The 13756-nt window shown below is 50.3% G+C and overlaps 6 protein-coding genes across 6 annotated transcripts; 4 read left to right on the top strand and 2 right to left on the bottom strand.

The window, feature by feature from the left end:
• LMH87_009815 (uncharacterized protein) lies at nt 1–509 on the bottom strand (the record flags this gene model as incomplete). Its single annotated transcript, XM_056196878.1, has 2 exons — nt 1–179; nt 251–509. 2 exons carry the CDS (start codon nt 507–509, stop codon nt 1–3), a joined length of 438 nt encoding a protein of 145 aa, XP_056053982.1.
• A 1924-nt stretch (nt 510–2433) lies between these two features.
• Nucleotides 2434–2784, top strand: LMH87_009816 (uncharacterized protein; the record flags this gene model as incomplete). The annotated part of the gene is made up of 2 exons (XM_056196879.1): nt 2434–2618; nt 2673–2784. 2 exons carry the CDS (start codon nt 2434–2436, stop codon nt 2782–2784), a joined length of 297 nt encoding a protein of 98 aa, XP_056053983.1.
• A 684-nt stretch (nt 2785–3468) lies between these two features.
• Nucleotides 3469–6253, top strand: LMH87_009817 (uncharacterized protein; the record flags this gene model as incomplete). The annotated part of the gene is made up of 7 exons (XM_056196880.1): nt 3469–3513; nt 3600–3887; nt 3951–5188; nt 5248–5704; nt 5853–5939; nt 6022–6184; nt 6237–6253. The coding sequence occupies 7 exons, from the start codon at nt 3469–3471 to the stop codon at nt 6251–6253; spliced, it is 2295 nt and encodes a 764-aa protein (XP_056053984.1).
• A 635-nt stretch (nt 6254–6888) lies between these two features.
• Nucleotides 6889–7902, bottom strand: LMH87_009818 (uncharacterized protein; the record flags this gene model as incomplete). Its single annotated transcript, XM_056196881.1, has 4 exons — nt 6889–7300; nt 7360–7514; nt 7594–7646; nt 7749–7902. The coding sequence occupies 4 exons, from the start codon at nt 7900–7902 to the stop codon at nt 6889–6891; spliced, it is 774 nt and encodes a 257-aa protein (XP_056053985.1).
• Nucleotides 7903–9615: 1713 nt separating this feature from the next.
• LMH87_009819 (uncharacterized protein) lies at nt 9616–11663 on the top strand (the record flags this gene model as incomplete). Its single annotated transcript, XM_056196882.1, has 6 exons — nt 9616–9671; nt 9723–9842; nt 9898–10114; nt 10188–10727; nt 10780–11383; nt 11440–11663. The coding sequence occupies 6 exons, from the start codon at nt 9616–9618 to the stop codon at nt 11661–11663; spliced, it is 1761 nt and encodes a 586-aa protein (XP_056053986.1).
• Nucleotides 11664–12445: 782 nt separating this feature from the next.
• LMH87_009820 (uncharacterized protein) lies at nt 12446–13605 on the top strand (the record flags this gene model as incomplete). Its single annotated transcript, XM_056196883.1, has 3 exons — nt 12446–12632; nt 12705–12976; nt 13027–13605. The coding sequence occupies 3 exons, from the start codon at nt 12446–12448 to the stop codon at nt 13603–13605; spliced, it is 1038 nt and encodes a 345-aa protein (XP_056053987.1).
• Nucleotides 13606–13756: the final 151 nt, after the last annotated feature.

A 13756-nucleotide genomic window follows, 5' to 3' on the forward strand; every position in this document is an offset into this window, starting at 1 on the left:
TTAAGAACGGGGCTTCTCCTTCTTCTCCTTCCAAAGAGCGAGCAGACCGACACCAGAGACCTTGACGACCTTGAAACGAACACCGGGAATATCACCCTTGGCCTTGCCCTTGCGACCGAAACCAGCCAGGAGGACTTCATCGTTCTCGTCGACGAAGTTCAAGCAACCGTCATTGGGGACTATTAAATAAACGTTAGACTGAGCAGTCCCGAAGCGATGCGCGGGTAAATGGTGTGCTCTGTAGACGTACCGAAAGCTGTGACCTTCTTGCCGTTCTTGATCAACTGAACACGAACACACTTTCGGATAGCGGAGTTGGGCTGCTTGGCCTCAACACCGACCTTCTCGAGAACAATGCCCTTGGCGTGGGAAGAGCCACCAAAGGGGGAGGACTTGAAAGCAGTGCCCAGAGCACGCTTCTTATAGTGAAGGTCGGCCCATTTCTGGTCCTTACGGTTCGTTCGCAGCTTTCTAGCGGCGTTAAGACCACGGGGTTTGCCTCCAGCCATGATTGCTTCGTTATGTTAGTCGGACGTGTTCGAGGTATCGGTGAGCGTTGCGAGTGATCGAGGCGAATTGCACGTACCGAATTATCTGGGTATCGCGGAACGGATGGTGATGTGACTTCTTGCGGAGCTGACGAAAAGTTGGACCAAAGTCCCGCCAGAATTTCATGGTAGGGTTTTTGGCCCTAGCAAGGAACTCACAATTGGTGGGTGTGATCACGTGAGGAGACGCCAACACGCGAGATTAGGTAATGTGTGCTTTTCAAGGTGACCTCTATATCGGGACTAGTGACAGCAGACGCCCCACCTCGTTGGCATCTACTGGGTCTGCCGCTCCTGCAGTGAACCACTCGCGGCTGGTTGCGTGAGGCAACTCAGCAGGCACTCGCAGAAGTGATGTTGAAACTGTACTTGACAGCTGACTGAGTCCAATAAGAACGCCGCCAACATGCCGCTTTCGAAACCTCAGAGCAAGCAGAGAGATCCTCCACCGTCCTTATTTCTTCACCCCTCCCCAGGAGCGTCGCATGTTTCTTTACCCGGTATTTTAGCCCCAGGCTCGGCCATTCCCGGACCGGCAAGCATCAGGCGAGAACGTTCGTCATATGATAGCAACGCTTCAATACGGCATATACCAGCAACGGCATCAGATCAACAAAGAGCCGGCCGCGCGTTAAAGACGGCAGATAGCGGCCGTACAGCCGACCGGACAGATGCCCTTTGGGCGGAGATGCAAGCAACTCTGGAGGAAGTTGAGCTGTCTGCCTCCGCGGGTACTCATGTATTCGGTCGGTCGCACGACATCAAGCTAGCAGAGTTGCGAGCAGCCCAAATCGCACTGGCACAGGCGTGGGCTCGGAGTGAGGCAGATGGCTCGACGGAGAAAGCCTCCCGTGAAGAAGGAACCGCGGATGTTGGCGATGATCTGCGAAGCGCAAAAGGGTCATTTGCGGACGCTACCAAGCCAGTTTCTAGCGCATCAGAGCCTAATAAGGGAAATCCAAATTCCAGTGCGTCACGGGCATTTGGTGAAGGGGCTGATGTGGAACGACTTGGGGCCAAGTTGGAGGAGGAGACTGAAGCGGATATATTATTGGCCAGGAAACGGCGCGAAGCAAATGATGAGTATTTTCAACGTGTGAACGCAAGCGTCATAGACGTAGTATCGAAACTAGAACATGTTGCCAGGGCAATGCGAGCCGTGGAACAAGAAAGTAAGGACGTCTGGTCCGAAAATGAGAACGTGGGTGGTAGCGAGTAGGCACCAACCTTCCATGTAAAGTAGATTAGCAGATAGCGTGTGGTCATCCTTGCATTACTCACACAGCACATATGTCAGCCTAGGCCATTTGAGTAAATCGCGCTCTGGTTGTCGTGCGTCGAGGAGTCCTTCACAGAGATTTGGCGACAACCGTCACACGTTGGTTAGTCGGTGGTAAAATCTAAACGAAGACCAATAAAAGTCAGTAATTAAGCGTAAAGACAGGCAAGACAAGTAATGCATCAATATAAGTACGAAGATAAGCTGACGCAGTTCGAGGAGTCGATGCATCTGCCCAGCAATCCAATTTCTCTGCTTTCATTTTGCTTGGCGTCTTCTTCCTTCTTGTCTTATTGATTACTGTTACTCAACGGACTTGGCGACTTGGGGGACCTGCCCAAATGGGCCGTGCTGTGTGGGGAAAGTCTCGGCATGCCTGGGCGGAAAATCGAAGTTGCGAGCCGCGTTGGGCTAAGTGACACTACGACCGCAAACCAGTGCGGGCGGTCCGATGGATGCGTCGCTGTATGTCATCGCCACTCTATCTTTACTTTCTATCCAGCCAAGTTCCTGCAACATCGCCAAGCCTGCCTGATACCGCCCACCGACGACAAATTACGACTCAAAACTGTACCCTGATTAGCATAGCGACAGACAGTTCTCGAGATGAAGCTCTTCTCTCAAATCGTGGCTGCTCTGGTACTGCTCCCAGGCGCGCTCGCCGTGGATCGCAAGGTGTCGGTTATCATCTCCTTTGACGACCCAAACACTCCCGATGATATCGTCGCCGCAGCGCGACAGAAGATTATCGATGGCGGCGGTCAGATTACGCATGATTACCAGATAATCAAGTATGTTTCAGACTCCCTCTCAACTGCAACAGAGGCTAACCATGCTATTTGCAGGGGCTTCTCCGCCATTGCGCCCGAGAAATCACTCGAAGTAGTGCAGACTTTTGGAAGTGATCACTCGATCAGGGTGGAAGAAGATCAGGTTGTTACCGCCAACAGCGGCTAAGCCACGGCCCTTCGTTTCGCATGTGTACATGATTGCTCGAGAACATAGCTATGGGAACATGATTATCGATGTATTTAAGACGGCGTTGGGTTAAGCTGCCTGCATTCCTTCCTTCCTTCCAATTTTGGCTAGCTTGTGGATTATAGCGAGTAAACAAGTTCTTTGTCGCTGAGTCTTTTGGCGAGCCGGCATCTGTCTTGATGACTTAATTGAAAAATGCAAGTAAGCTTTCCGAAAAACGTATATGCTAGGCCAAGCTCAACCATTCTCGGGGCGATTTAGAGCCCAAATACTTGCTATTGGTAGCATAAAGCTAGGTACCAAACGCCATGTCCCCGGCGCAAGCGCTGATCTGTTAAGATTGCAGCTCTGTGGAAAGTGGGTCTATCGTGTTGAATGCACATGTCCCTTGAAGCAGTAGAAGTTTGGATGTTTTCTTGGATCTTGCACAGCTGTCCTACAGGCAACAGTTGCCTCGAGCGTGGCCTTCGAATACTGTGCGCGTGATATTCTGGACAGAGCTCTTATCAGCCCACATGCGGACGCTAACAATTCGTCATGCCGTCACTGTCGAAAACTCTCTACACTGCCGACCGCGCTCCCTGCCGAAAGCTGACCAGCACCTACTAAGCACATATTACCACCACCCCTTTACGAGCTACTCGGTTGCCTACAAAAATTACCATGCCAATATACAGCGGCTGCGCGCAAGTCGCGCTATTGAAGGCTGTGAGTTCCGTTCCCAGCTCTGTCCCATTCGCTACCCAACCCATCACATTGCGACATTACAAGGATTCTAACCCAGCTCTGCTCAGGTCAACCATGTGTTTAGTCTAGACCAGAAAGCCGACTCTCTGGAAGATTTAACGAATGGCATTTTGTTGGCGAATATCCTGCACGAACTAGATCCCGAGTTTGATCCGTCCCATCTGGAATCGAACCCTGCCACTTCTCGATACCTGACAAACAAACGCAATATCCAAGCTGTCTACAAGGGCCTATTCCGCTTCATCCGTCGACAAATCCCAGAACTAGGCTGCCAAGCTCAAAAGTTCGATTATCATGCTGTCGCTGAAAACCCCGAACCGCAAGGGCTTAGCCAGGTAGGCACTCCCACAGCCTTTGCCTCGATGAGAACACGCCAGGCTAATGTACAGGAAACGCAGCTACTCGCTGTTATGGTGTCTGCTGCAGCCATGGGGCCGGATAACAAGAAATACGTTCCTCTGATCCAAACCAGCCTCGACAAGGTCAATCAGGCAGAAATTATGAACATTATCCGCTCAATGCAGATCGACGCAGCAAATGCCGGTGACGAAGACAAGCTCAACGAGGACATGGATGCAGTTATGGAAGCCAGAGACATGGATCTTGTGGTTGAAGAGCAGAATGCAGCTTTGCGACAACAGCTTGAGATCAACAAGAAGGCTCTCTCGGACTATATCACCCGTCTCGAACACCTGCAGCAGAGCCACGAAGAACTCAAATACGAAAAGGAGCGAAACGATCGAGAGCTTGAAGTGTTACGAAAAGCCACAAAGGATGGCGCGAACAATGCCGAAGCCATTCGTCTTCTGGAGGATCAAGTACACGAGCAAATGGAGATCATTGCAAAGAACGAGGAAAACATTCGGGACCATGAGAGAGCGCGAGCGCAGCTTGAAAGTGAAGTCCAGAAGCTCACCCAGAAGAGTCAGCATGCGGACGAACTGCGAGACCAAGCCACGGAATGGCGACACAAAGCCGAGGAACTGGAAAAAAAAGCCAATGCTGCTGAGCGGTATAAGCAAAAGCTTGAATCGCAACAACATCTTGTGAAGGAAGTACAAAATCTGCAATACGAACGCGCAGAGTTGCAGGAGCAGCTTCGTTCGCTAATGGACGAGCGAGAGAAAGGAGATCGGACGAGAAAAGCGGAAGATGAACTGACACGCATGCTAACACAATCCGAACAACATTTGTGGGATGAGCGCAGTCAGAAAACTCAACTTCTGAAGGACATGCAGACGCTCGAGGATGAGCTGTTGCGACTGAAGGCGCAGCGCAGCCATGACGAACACTTTATCCAAGATCTACAGGAGCAACTACAGCATGGTGGTGGAGCTTCTCAGGGAGAGGCTTTAGCTCTCCCAACTTCCTCCAGTCTAGAGGACGAACTGAACAGTGCATCGAGCGATGATGGACAGAAGAACATTCCACTTGAGCTTTCTAGACTGAAAGCGGAGAATGACTTGTTACGAAGAGCCATTGGGTCTACTGGAGACGCCGTTACTTTGCGCAAAGAGGCCGACGACGAGAAGAAGCAACGCGAAAGGCTTCAGCAGAGCCTGAACGATATGTTCGAGAAGCACACGATAGTCCAGGACCAGATAGAGGCTCTCATGAGGAGCTCTGCAGGAGAAAAGTTGGTCATTTTCCCCTGGCCCCCTCTTCAACTGCGTACTAATCTTAGCCGGCTCGTAGCTCCAAAGCATTCATTGACTTGCGCTCTGAGCATTCTCAAACTCAACATGAGCTTGAGCAGCTGAACAAGCACACTGCTGATCTGCAGGCGAAACTCGCAGACAAAGAACGAGACTTGATGGTGGCGAGGACAGAGCTCTCTGCTGTTCAGAAAGATGGCATTTCAGCGTTGGACGAGCTGAAGAGTACAGATAAGCTCATATCTGAGTCCCTGAAGGCCGAACTCGATCGTCTGCGAGAGGAGCTTGCTTTCGTCAGCAATGAACGGGAGTCCCAGAAGACACAGCTGATTGACGCCCTGCTTGCGAAAGACAAGTTTCGAAAGGACGCAGAGGAGGCCAAAGAGCTTCAAGAAACAGCTGCTCTTAGTACTGCAAACCAAGACTCTTCCGAAGCAGCCAAGAAAGCAGCTGAAAAGATTGAGAAACTGCGAGATCGTCTGATTGAACGAAAACAGGTAAGCTCAGCAAACTTTCTTGTCCACCAGCATGCCATGTCTGTGTGGTGTCGATCATGGCACGGACGAAACGTGCATCTCGGTGGCTTTGCTTTAAATAAAAAAAAGTACCTGGCTGTAATCGGACAGCAGCTAACGTATTCAAAAGCAACTCGAACAAGCTGAGCAAGATAAGATTGATCTGCAGAGAGAACTCAAAGCTTTGCAGGGCGGCGAGCTTGCCACAGCTCAAAAGGTATGTGCATAGTAATCGAGCATGCTTAACGCTATTGTGACAGCTTGCGATAATCATAAAAGCTGACTATCTTCTTCCGCAGGTCGCCACGGATCAAATAATTAAGAACTTGCAGCGCGAAAATGCACTTATTGCCACGGCATGGTACGACCTCACCAGCCGTCTCCAGAGTAACCATGTCGTACTTCAACGCCGGCACGATGCGCCAAAAAGCTGGCTGAATAAGCAGAGGCAGATGGTCAATGGTCAGTTGCGCCAACGCGACATGCTCTACCTCTACTGACCTAATATTCTCAGCTTCCCCGCGGAGATAGGATCTAGGAGGTTGAGCTCCGTGTCTGCTCCGCGACCTTGCCCACCATTACACTCTACTCCTCTTGGCGCTACTGTATTGGGCCAACAGATTACGCTCAAGTTGCGGTAGCGCAAATCTAATAAAACAAAAGAGGACCATCTTGTGTACCGGCCACCCACGCTCGTTTGCACATACCTGCAGGCCTGCCAAGCTCATATTTCAAGACCAACCTGGATTCTACAGAAGACTCCCTCTTATTATCGCGTGTACATTGCTCAAATTGGCATTTCTGTTTAGCGAGCACGTTCTCTCTGGGTTCTAAAGCTGCTTCAGCAACAGGTAGCAAATATATCATCTTCGTGGGGTTAAATAGAGGCATCATTCTTTTCGTCTATCAACAACAATCGAGATATAAGTCGTTAAGAAGTTTATTCTCTAACTGCAGTAAAAATGCTAAACGCCGTTTATCTAGACGTTGAAGCACCTGATACATAGATTTTATCATAACTCTAGGACTACACGCAGCTGGTTTAATACCGCTGCCGAAAGACATGCAGAATGCGTGCCCCTGCTCCAACGGCACACTTTTATCCAATTACACCTCTAATCCCCCTGCGGAGAGCCCCTGATGCAGTGGTCGCCAGAACTGCGACTCTACTTTTTGCCCTCCAGGATGCTCAGCATGTTCTTCCACACTTGACCAGGCTTCTGGCTGGCGTCAATACCATGCCAGATGCCGTGCTGGCGGTAGTAGTCTACGACGGGGGTAGTCTGCTTGTGGTAGGAGCCAAGACGCTTCTTCAAAGCCTCTGCGTTGTCGTCGCTGCGCTGGATAAGGGGCTCGCCGGTGATGTCGTCCTTCATAGACTCCTTGGGGGGGTTGAAGGTTGTGTGGTATGATCGGCCGGAAGCAGGGTGAATCAGTCGGCCGGTGATACGCGCGACCAGGAGGCCGTCGTCGATTTGAAGCTCGACAGCATGCTTGAGGTCACGCTTGCGCTCCTTCAGCATGGCATCGAGACCCTCAGCCTGGGCGACGGTGCGGGGGAAGCCGTCGAGAATAAAGCTGTAGCGACCAAGGTGTCAGTAACACCAATGGGTGGAGAGCTTGGTTGAAGTACTTACCCGCCCTGGCACTCCTTGTTGTTGTCAAGCTCTTCCTTGATCATGCCAATGACGATGTCATCGGAGACGAGACCGCCTTGGTCCATGATCTTCTTGGCCTCACGTCCTAGAGGAGTCTTCTTGGCAACCTGGGAGCGAAGCATGTCGCCAGTGGCCTGCGAAGCGGCAAGAAGGAAAGCGTTAGCTACTAGTGATATTTGGTGCGCTGGGCTGCGGCGGCGCGATTGTACATACCAAGTGGCAGCATGAGAAACGCTCCTTGATCTTAGGCGCCTGCGTTCCCTTGCCTACATTGCGAGAGAAAATTAGTAATTGGCCAAGTCCGGCCGCGCAGCATGGAGCTAGGCGGTTGCAAGCAGGGTCTATCCGTCAACGGAATGTCCACTGACCAGCTCCAGGGGGTCCGATGAGCAGCATGCGGATCTCCTCGGTCGAAACAGGAGTAGAAGAGCCAGTGGCACGCTGCTCAAGACTCTTGATGCGGGAGTCGAGATTGCCAATGACATCCTTCAGCTGCTTGAGCTCATCCTCAACGAAACCCATCTTGCTGCGGCTTAAGTAGCTTTGTAGGAAATTACGAAAATAGTCGGACAAAAGCTTGCTGGCAGCCGGTATATGTAGCTGTTCGGGACCACGGGGCAGCGGAGGAGGCAACGGAGGCGCAATGCCTGGGACGTGTGTTGGGCGAAGCGGAAGAAAAAAGGATAAGGAAGTGAGGTGAAGAGGTCGAGAAAAGTAGTGACGCTGGAATCTCGACGGGTGCTCGCCGGCACGGCAAACGCACGGGGATTGAGTGGTCTTGGTAACTAGGTAGCAAAGCTCCGCCGGTGCGAGTGCCCTGATTGGCCTGCAGGCATTACTACTTGGCTTACTGCGGTTTTTTTTTTGGCGCAACGTAACGTAGCGGATACCGGAAAGGCACATCCACGTGCAGTTCCTTTACAGCGCGGCAAGTGCTGGGGACTCACTGTAATCGGACTTACGGCACCTGGGGCCGAGGAACCTATCAAGTACCAGATACACGGGTAGAGCTCGGTACTGGCAATCCCGGCCGTACGGCAAACACTTCATACCAACGGCGAGCAGTGCCTAGGTACTGGTACACAATGCAGCACACTCCACGTTTTTCCCACCTGTGCTATTTTTGTTTGTTTGAGTACTTGCCCATCTATTTACCCTCTGCCACCGTTTTTAACCAGGTAGCCTTTGCTTGCGAGGATTGCCGGGACATATGTGGCACCGTCACGTGCCCTTGCTCCACGTGACTGTGGCCATGCTCCCGTAGATTGAGCCAGGCAAATAAATAGTCAGATAACGCGCTATCGATACTTGTTGTTGTAGATAGGTAGGCAAGCGGCTCGGCCGAGGGGGTAGCAAGAAAAGACGCCGGTGGTTGTTAGAGGAATAATAGAAATTAAGAAGATTTAGGCAAGCTGGTGGGAACAAGAAGAATAAGAGAAAATAGGAGGATGGAAAATAGTTATTAGCTTGGGGCTATTTCGGAATCAGTGCTCAGGTCCTTTCATCGGCGGAATGATGCTGGAAGAGTGCATCGGCTGAGCGGAATATTCTTGATGTACTCGGCTGCAGTGTGACGTGAAGAATCGGCCCTGTTACCGCAAATAGCAGACCCTCTGACCAATGAGGGCCTGACCCCGCGTTTGTATCGAAGCAAGGTCCTTGAGCTGAAATATAATGCCTGCCGCTTTAAAGCTACAAATCAACTTTCCTCCCTCCACGGAAGGCCAATCACGAACGTCCAATTGCAAACGTCTCTCAATGGTACACTCGCTATAAGCCACGCTGATGGTGCTCTTACATATAATGTAAAGAGGGAAGCTCAAATCTGGGTTTGGCTAGGCGCTTGGATTTATTCTGCTCGATATTTGACCAGTGTGAATCTGCTGTCACTACAGGGTAGCCGGCCGTACGCCGCCTTCCCATACGCAACCTAATAGCAGCAATGTCTCTTTTGACTTACCAGCAGCGACGCGGCGTTCACTACTGCACGCCTGATGTACGTAAACAAAAAATTATACCAATAGAAGGCCGGCAAAATCTGAATATTACACCATCATCCAGGACGGAATCGGAACCGGAAGCTGGAAACCTGGCATGAGCTAAGGCTGGAATCTATCTATAGTGACTATAAACCCTGGTGCCCCTCGCACCTCACTTTCGTGCATTCGGATTCTTATAAAACTAAACCAAAGAAAACGGCGAAATAACCTATACAACAAAAACTTTTTACAAAAGATGGAATCTGAAACTCAGGAGGGTATCGGGTCTTCTTACGATTTCATCGTTTGCGGGTACGCGATCACACCCAACCACGTCGAAGGCAAATTGCTGATATGGTGCAGAGGGGGGACCGCTGGCTGTGTAGTAGCTGCAGGCTTAGCAGAAGATCCAAACACCAGTGTACTGGTTATTGAAGCTGGTCCGCACAATGACGACCTTGAAAATGCCCACATGGTCGGTGGGTAGGTCGCTCCCATTCGACGCAATGCGATCATGACAGTTAACATATGCGTATAGCTGGTCGCAAAATTTTGACAAAGAGACGGATTGGAATATAACTGCGACTCCTGGAGCTGGAATCAACAACCGTCAAGTAAAGTTGAGCAGGGGAAAGTTCCTTGGCGGCTGCTCCGGTTGTAATGGCACGCTTTGTATACGCGGATCTAAGCAAGACTATGACGACTGGCGTATGCCAGGTTGGAGCGGCGAGGAATTTTTCGCCTGGATGCGGAAAGTAAGAAACCAAATCCCCCCCTGCTGCTATTTAAGCCTCTCCCGGTCTTGGATATGTGCTAACCTGTGTCAAGGCTGAGTCGTTTGTGAGCAAACCTTGGTTCAACGAGTCAAAATCATCTCACGGATACGGAGGTAAATTGGGCGTAGAGCCACATGATTTGGCTCCCATTTCGAAGTTAATTATGAAATCAATGGAGTCCAAGGGGCTCACACTTGACGACGACATGTTTTCACATGGCGAAAACCCCCATGGCTGCGGACATGCACCGCGAACTGTGACAAAAGGCCTACGAACAACGGGCGCTGACTTTATTACCAATGTCAACGCCAGAAAAAATATCACAATATTGACGAATGCTCATGTTGAAAAAGTCATTATAGAACGCGACTCAAAAGGAGAATTCATGGCTACTGGTGTCAAGGCCTATTCTGGGGATGGCCAAAGCATTGAGTTTACTGCCAACAAGGAAGTCATCGTGAGCGGCGGCTCTTACTGCAGCCCAAACATATTGAATCGGTCAGGTATTGGTGCCAGAGATGAGCTGGAAAAATTAGGCATCTCTACTCTTGTCAATCTGCCAGGCGTCGGAAAGAACTTGATGGATCACCTCGTGAGTCTGCTTTCAACACAGTACAATTCATCAAGTACTAAGATCGAACTAGATTGTCTTCATATTTTATGAAACCGAACAGCCTAAATTAACGAATGATCACCTTGTCTATCATGGAGACGCTTTCAGTTCAACATATAATCTTTGGAAGGCTGAGAAGAAGGGGTTTCTATCCACTTTTCCATTCGGTGCTTTTGCTTTTGCTCGCCTCGATGAGCGTCTAAGCGACTCTGAGTTGTGGAATAAGGCCCCAAGAGAGCCAGGCCGCGATCCAATGGGACTAACATCGGCGCAGCCCAACATCGAGTTGTTCACCACCGAATGCTACGGCGGCCCCAAACAATTTTCTGATTTTCCTATCGATGAAAAATCTGCGTTCGGCATGATAGCAGAGCTATTCGCCCCTAGGTCACGAGGAACAGTGACGCTGAAGGATGCAAATCCACTGTCCGCTCCCGTTGTTGATTGCCAATATTTGACTGACCCTTTGGATGTGGAAGTTTTGGCAGAAGCGTGCCGGTTTGGGAACGAAATTATCACGCAAGGCGCGGGAACAAAAGATATTGTCAAGGGTTCCTGGCCACGTGAAGCTTGGCACCACACATTTTCTTCCCGCGAGGATTGGGTACCGTATGTCAAGAACAATGCGACAACCTGTGAGTCACCTTCATAATTACAGCACCATCACGCATTTTACTGAAGAATTACCAAGGTTATCACGCTTCTGGCACTTGCCGAATGGGCGACTTGTTGGACGATCGTACCGTTGTCGACCACAATCTCTGTGTGAAAGGAGTAAAGTCCCTAAGAGTTGTCGATGTCAGCATCATGCCAGCGCTTCATGGTGGTCATACGCAGATGCCCGCATTCGGGATTGGAGAAAAAGCCGCTGATCTCATAAAAAAAACCTGGAATTTGCCTTCAGGGGCGAAATGACTTGTCCAGCAGCCCTTGAAGCCAGTCGCTGCCATACAAGTAGGTGTTAAAAAACGCCGTTCAAGTAGAAGGAAGTAGTGGCTTAATTACTTCTTCTATCTTAAATTCCCCTACGCATTCTTATTCCCTCCGACAACTAGTTTTAATTTTCTTTTTGTATATTCTTGTTGTTTCCTCTCACTTTCCCTTTTCTTCTTATTTTATCATTTTTGCTATACTTGACGTAAAAGCTACTTCTGCCGTTTTTGCTGCCCTTGTAATGCAGGCTAAAGCAGCGACATTGTATCTTTGATTCAAAATATGCACTCTCGACTATATGCTGTCCATCTATGATCAGTCCTAGATTTTTCTTCTTTTTAATTTCTATTGTGAATTGCGATAAACTCATAATCAATATTCTGGTCTACATGGGACATGGACCTCCATGCTGCATCTTTGCTTGATCGTGTAGTTTCACTGAGCGAGCCTTAAAGCGGCGTTGGAAGTGGTTCCGTGTTCTGGTGGTTGACTAACGAAGACGTGCGTATCCACTAGCTGCCTACCACCCTTGCCACATCGGCTTAACTGAAGAAGAGGTGAGCTTCCAGTCTGCGTCTTACCTCACATCACAATCAACACCGCACACAAACAGGCTGCACCTTGACCGCAAGCTGCTCCCGGACTACCTGCTGCGGTGCTCGATTTAGTTATCGGAACTCCCGGAGACTACGTCCACAGCTTCATTGCCCGCCTCGAATTCGCTTTGATCGCCCACATTGAGCCCGCCGCGCGCAACGCCCACAATGCCAACCACGACTGCTGAGACGCTCTCGCTCGTGACGCGCAACGTCTCTGTCGCGCCCCTCGTTCTGCTTTCTGCTGTCGATCATTACAACCGTACCGTTCAAAATAAGGCGAAGAGGAGAGTTGTCGGTGTCCTGCTCGGCCAGAATGATGGCAAGAACGTGAGGGTGTCGAACAGCTTTGCAGGTGCGTTAATGCTATGCCTGGCGTAGCCATGGCAATCTTTGCGAAGCGCCACAGCTAATATATTTTCTTTAGTCCCCTTCGAAGAGGACGAGAAGGACCCGTCCGTATGGTTCCTCGACCACAACTACGTCGAGTCAATGAACGACATGTTCAAGAAGATCAACGCACGAGAGAAGCTGATAGGATGGTACCACTCCGGCCCCAAGCTGCGCGCATCCGACTTGGAGATCAATGAACTCTTCAAGCGCTACACGCCAAACCCCCTGTTGGTAATTATCGATGTCCAGCCAAAGGAGTCTGGCGTACCCACCGATGCCTATTTCGCCGTTGAGGAAATCAAAGACGTAAGCTATGAAGCAAGACGACACCACGATTTTTGCTAATCTGAGAAAAGGACGGAACTACGACTACGCGAACGTTCTTCCACACTCCGTCGATAATTGAAGCTGAGGAAGCCGAAGAGATCGGCGTCGAGCACCTGCTACGAGACATCCGTGACGTTGCTGTCGGTACGCTTTCGACCCGAATTACAAACCAGCTCCAGTCGCTCCAGGGCCTTCACTTGCGCCTGCGTGATATTGGCGTTTATCTGCAAAAAGTACTCGATGGTCAGCTTCCAGTGAACCATGCAATCTTGGGCAACCTCCAGGACGTTTTTAACCTGCTACCGAATCTCTCCACTCCCGAAGCTGATGGCAAGACTAGTGGCAGCGAACTTGCCCATGCCATGAGTGTCAAGACCAACGACCAGCTTATGACGATCTATCTCAGCAGCTTGATCCGTGCCATCACTGCATTCCATGACTTGATAGAGAACAAAATTCAGAACCGCCAGCAGCAGGAAGACAAGGACACCAAGAAGGAGGAAGCTATTGGCAAAGATGAGAAGAAAGCCAATGGCTCGAACGAGTCGAACATAGAATCCAAGGAAGGCAGTGAGAAGGAGAAGGATTCGAAGGACAAGAAGAAATGAGGTACTCGAGAGATGTTGGGAGGATATAAGGCGAATGTATGCCAAGCATCCTGCTGCCAGCACGCTCGCTCCCACACTAGCCCACAGCGTGGTAAGAAGACGGCGATGCTTTATTGTACACTTATCTGCTTTAAAACCACTAAGCTGGAGT

Source organism: Akanthomyces muscarius, chromosome 5, assembly GCF_028009165.1.
Source record: "Akanthomyces muscarius strain Ve6 chromosome 5, whole genome shotgun sequence".
NCBI lineage: Eukaryota > Fungi > Ascomycota > Sordariomycetes > Hypocreales > Cordycipitaceae > Akanthomyces > Akanthomyces muscarius.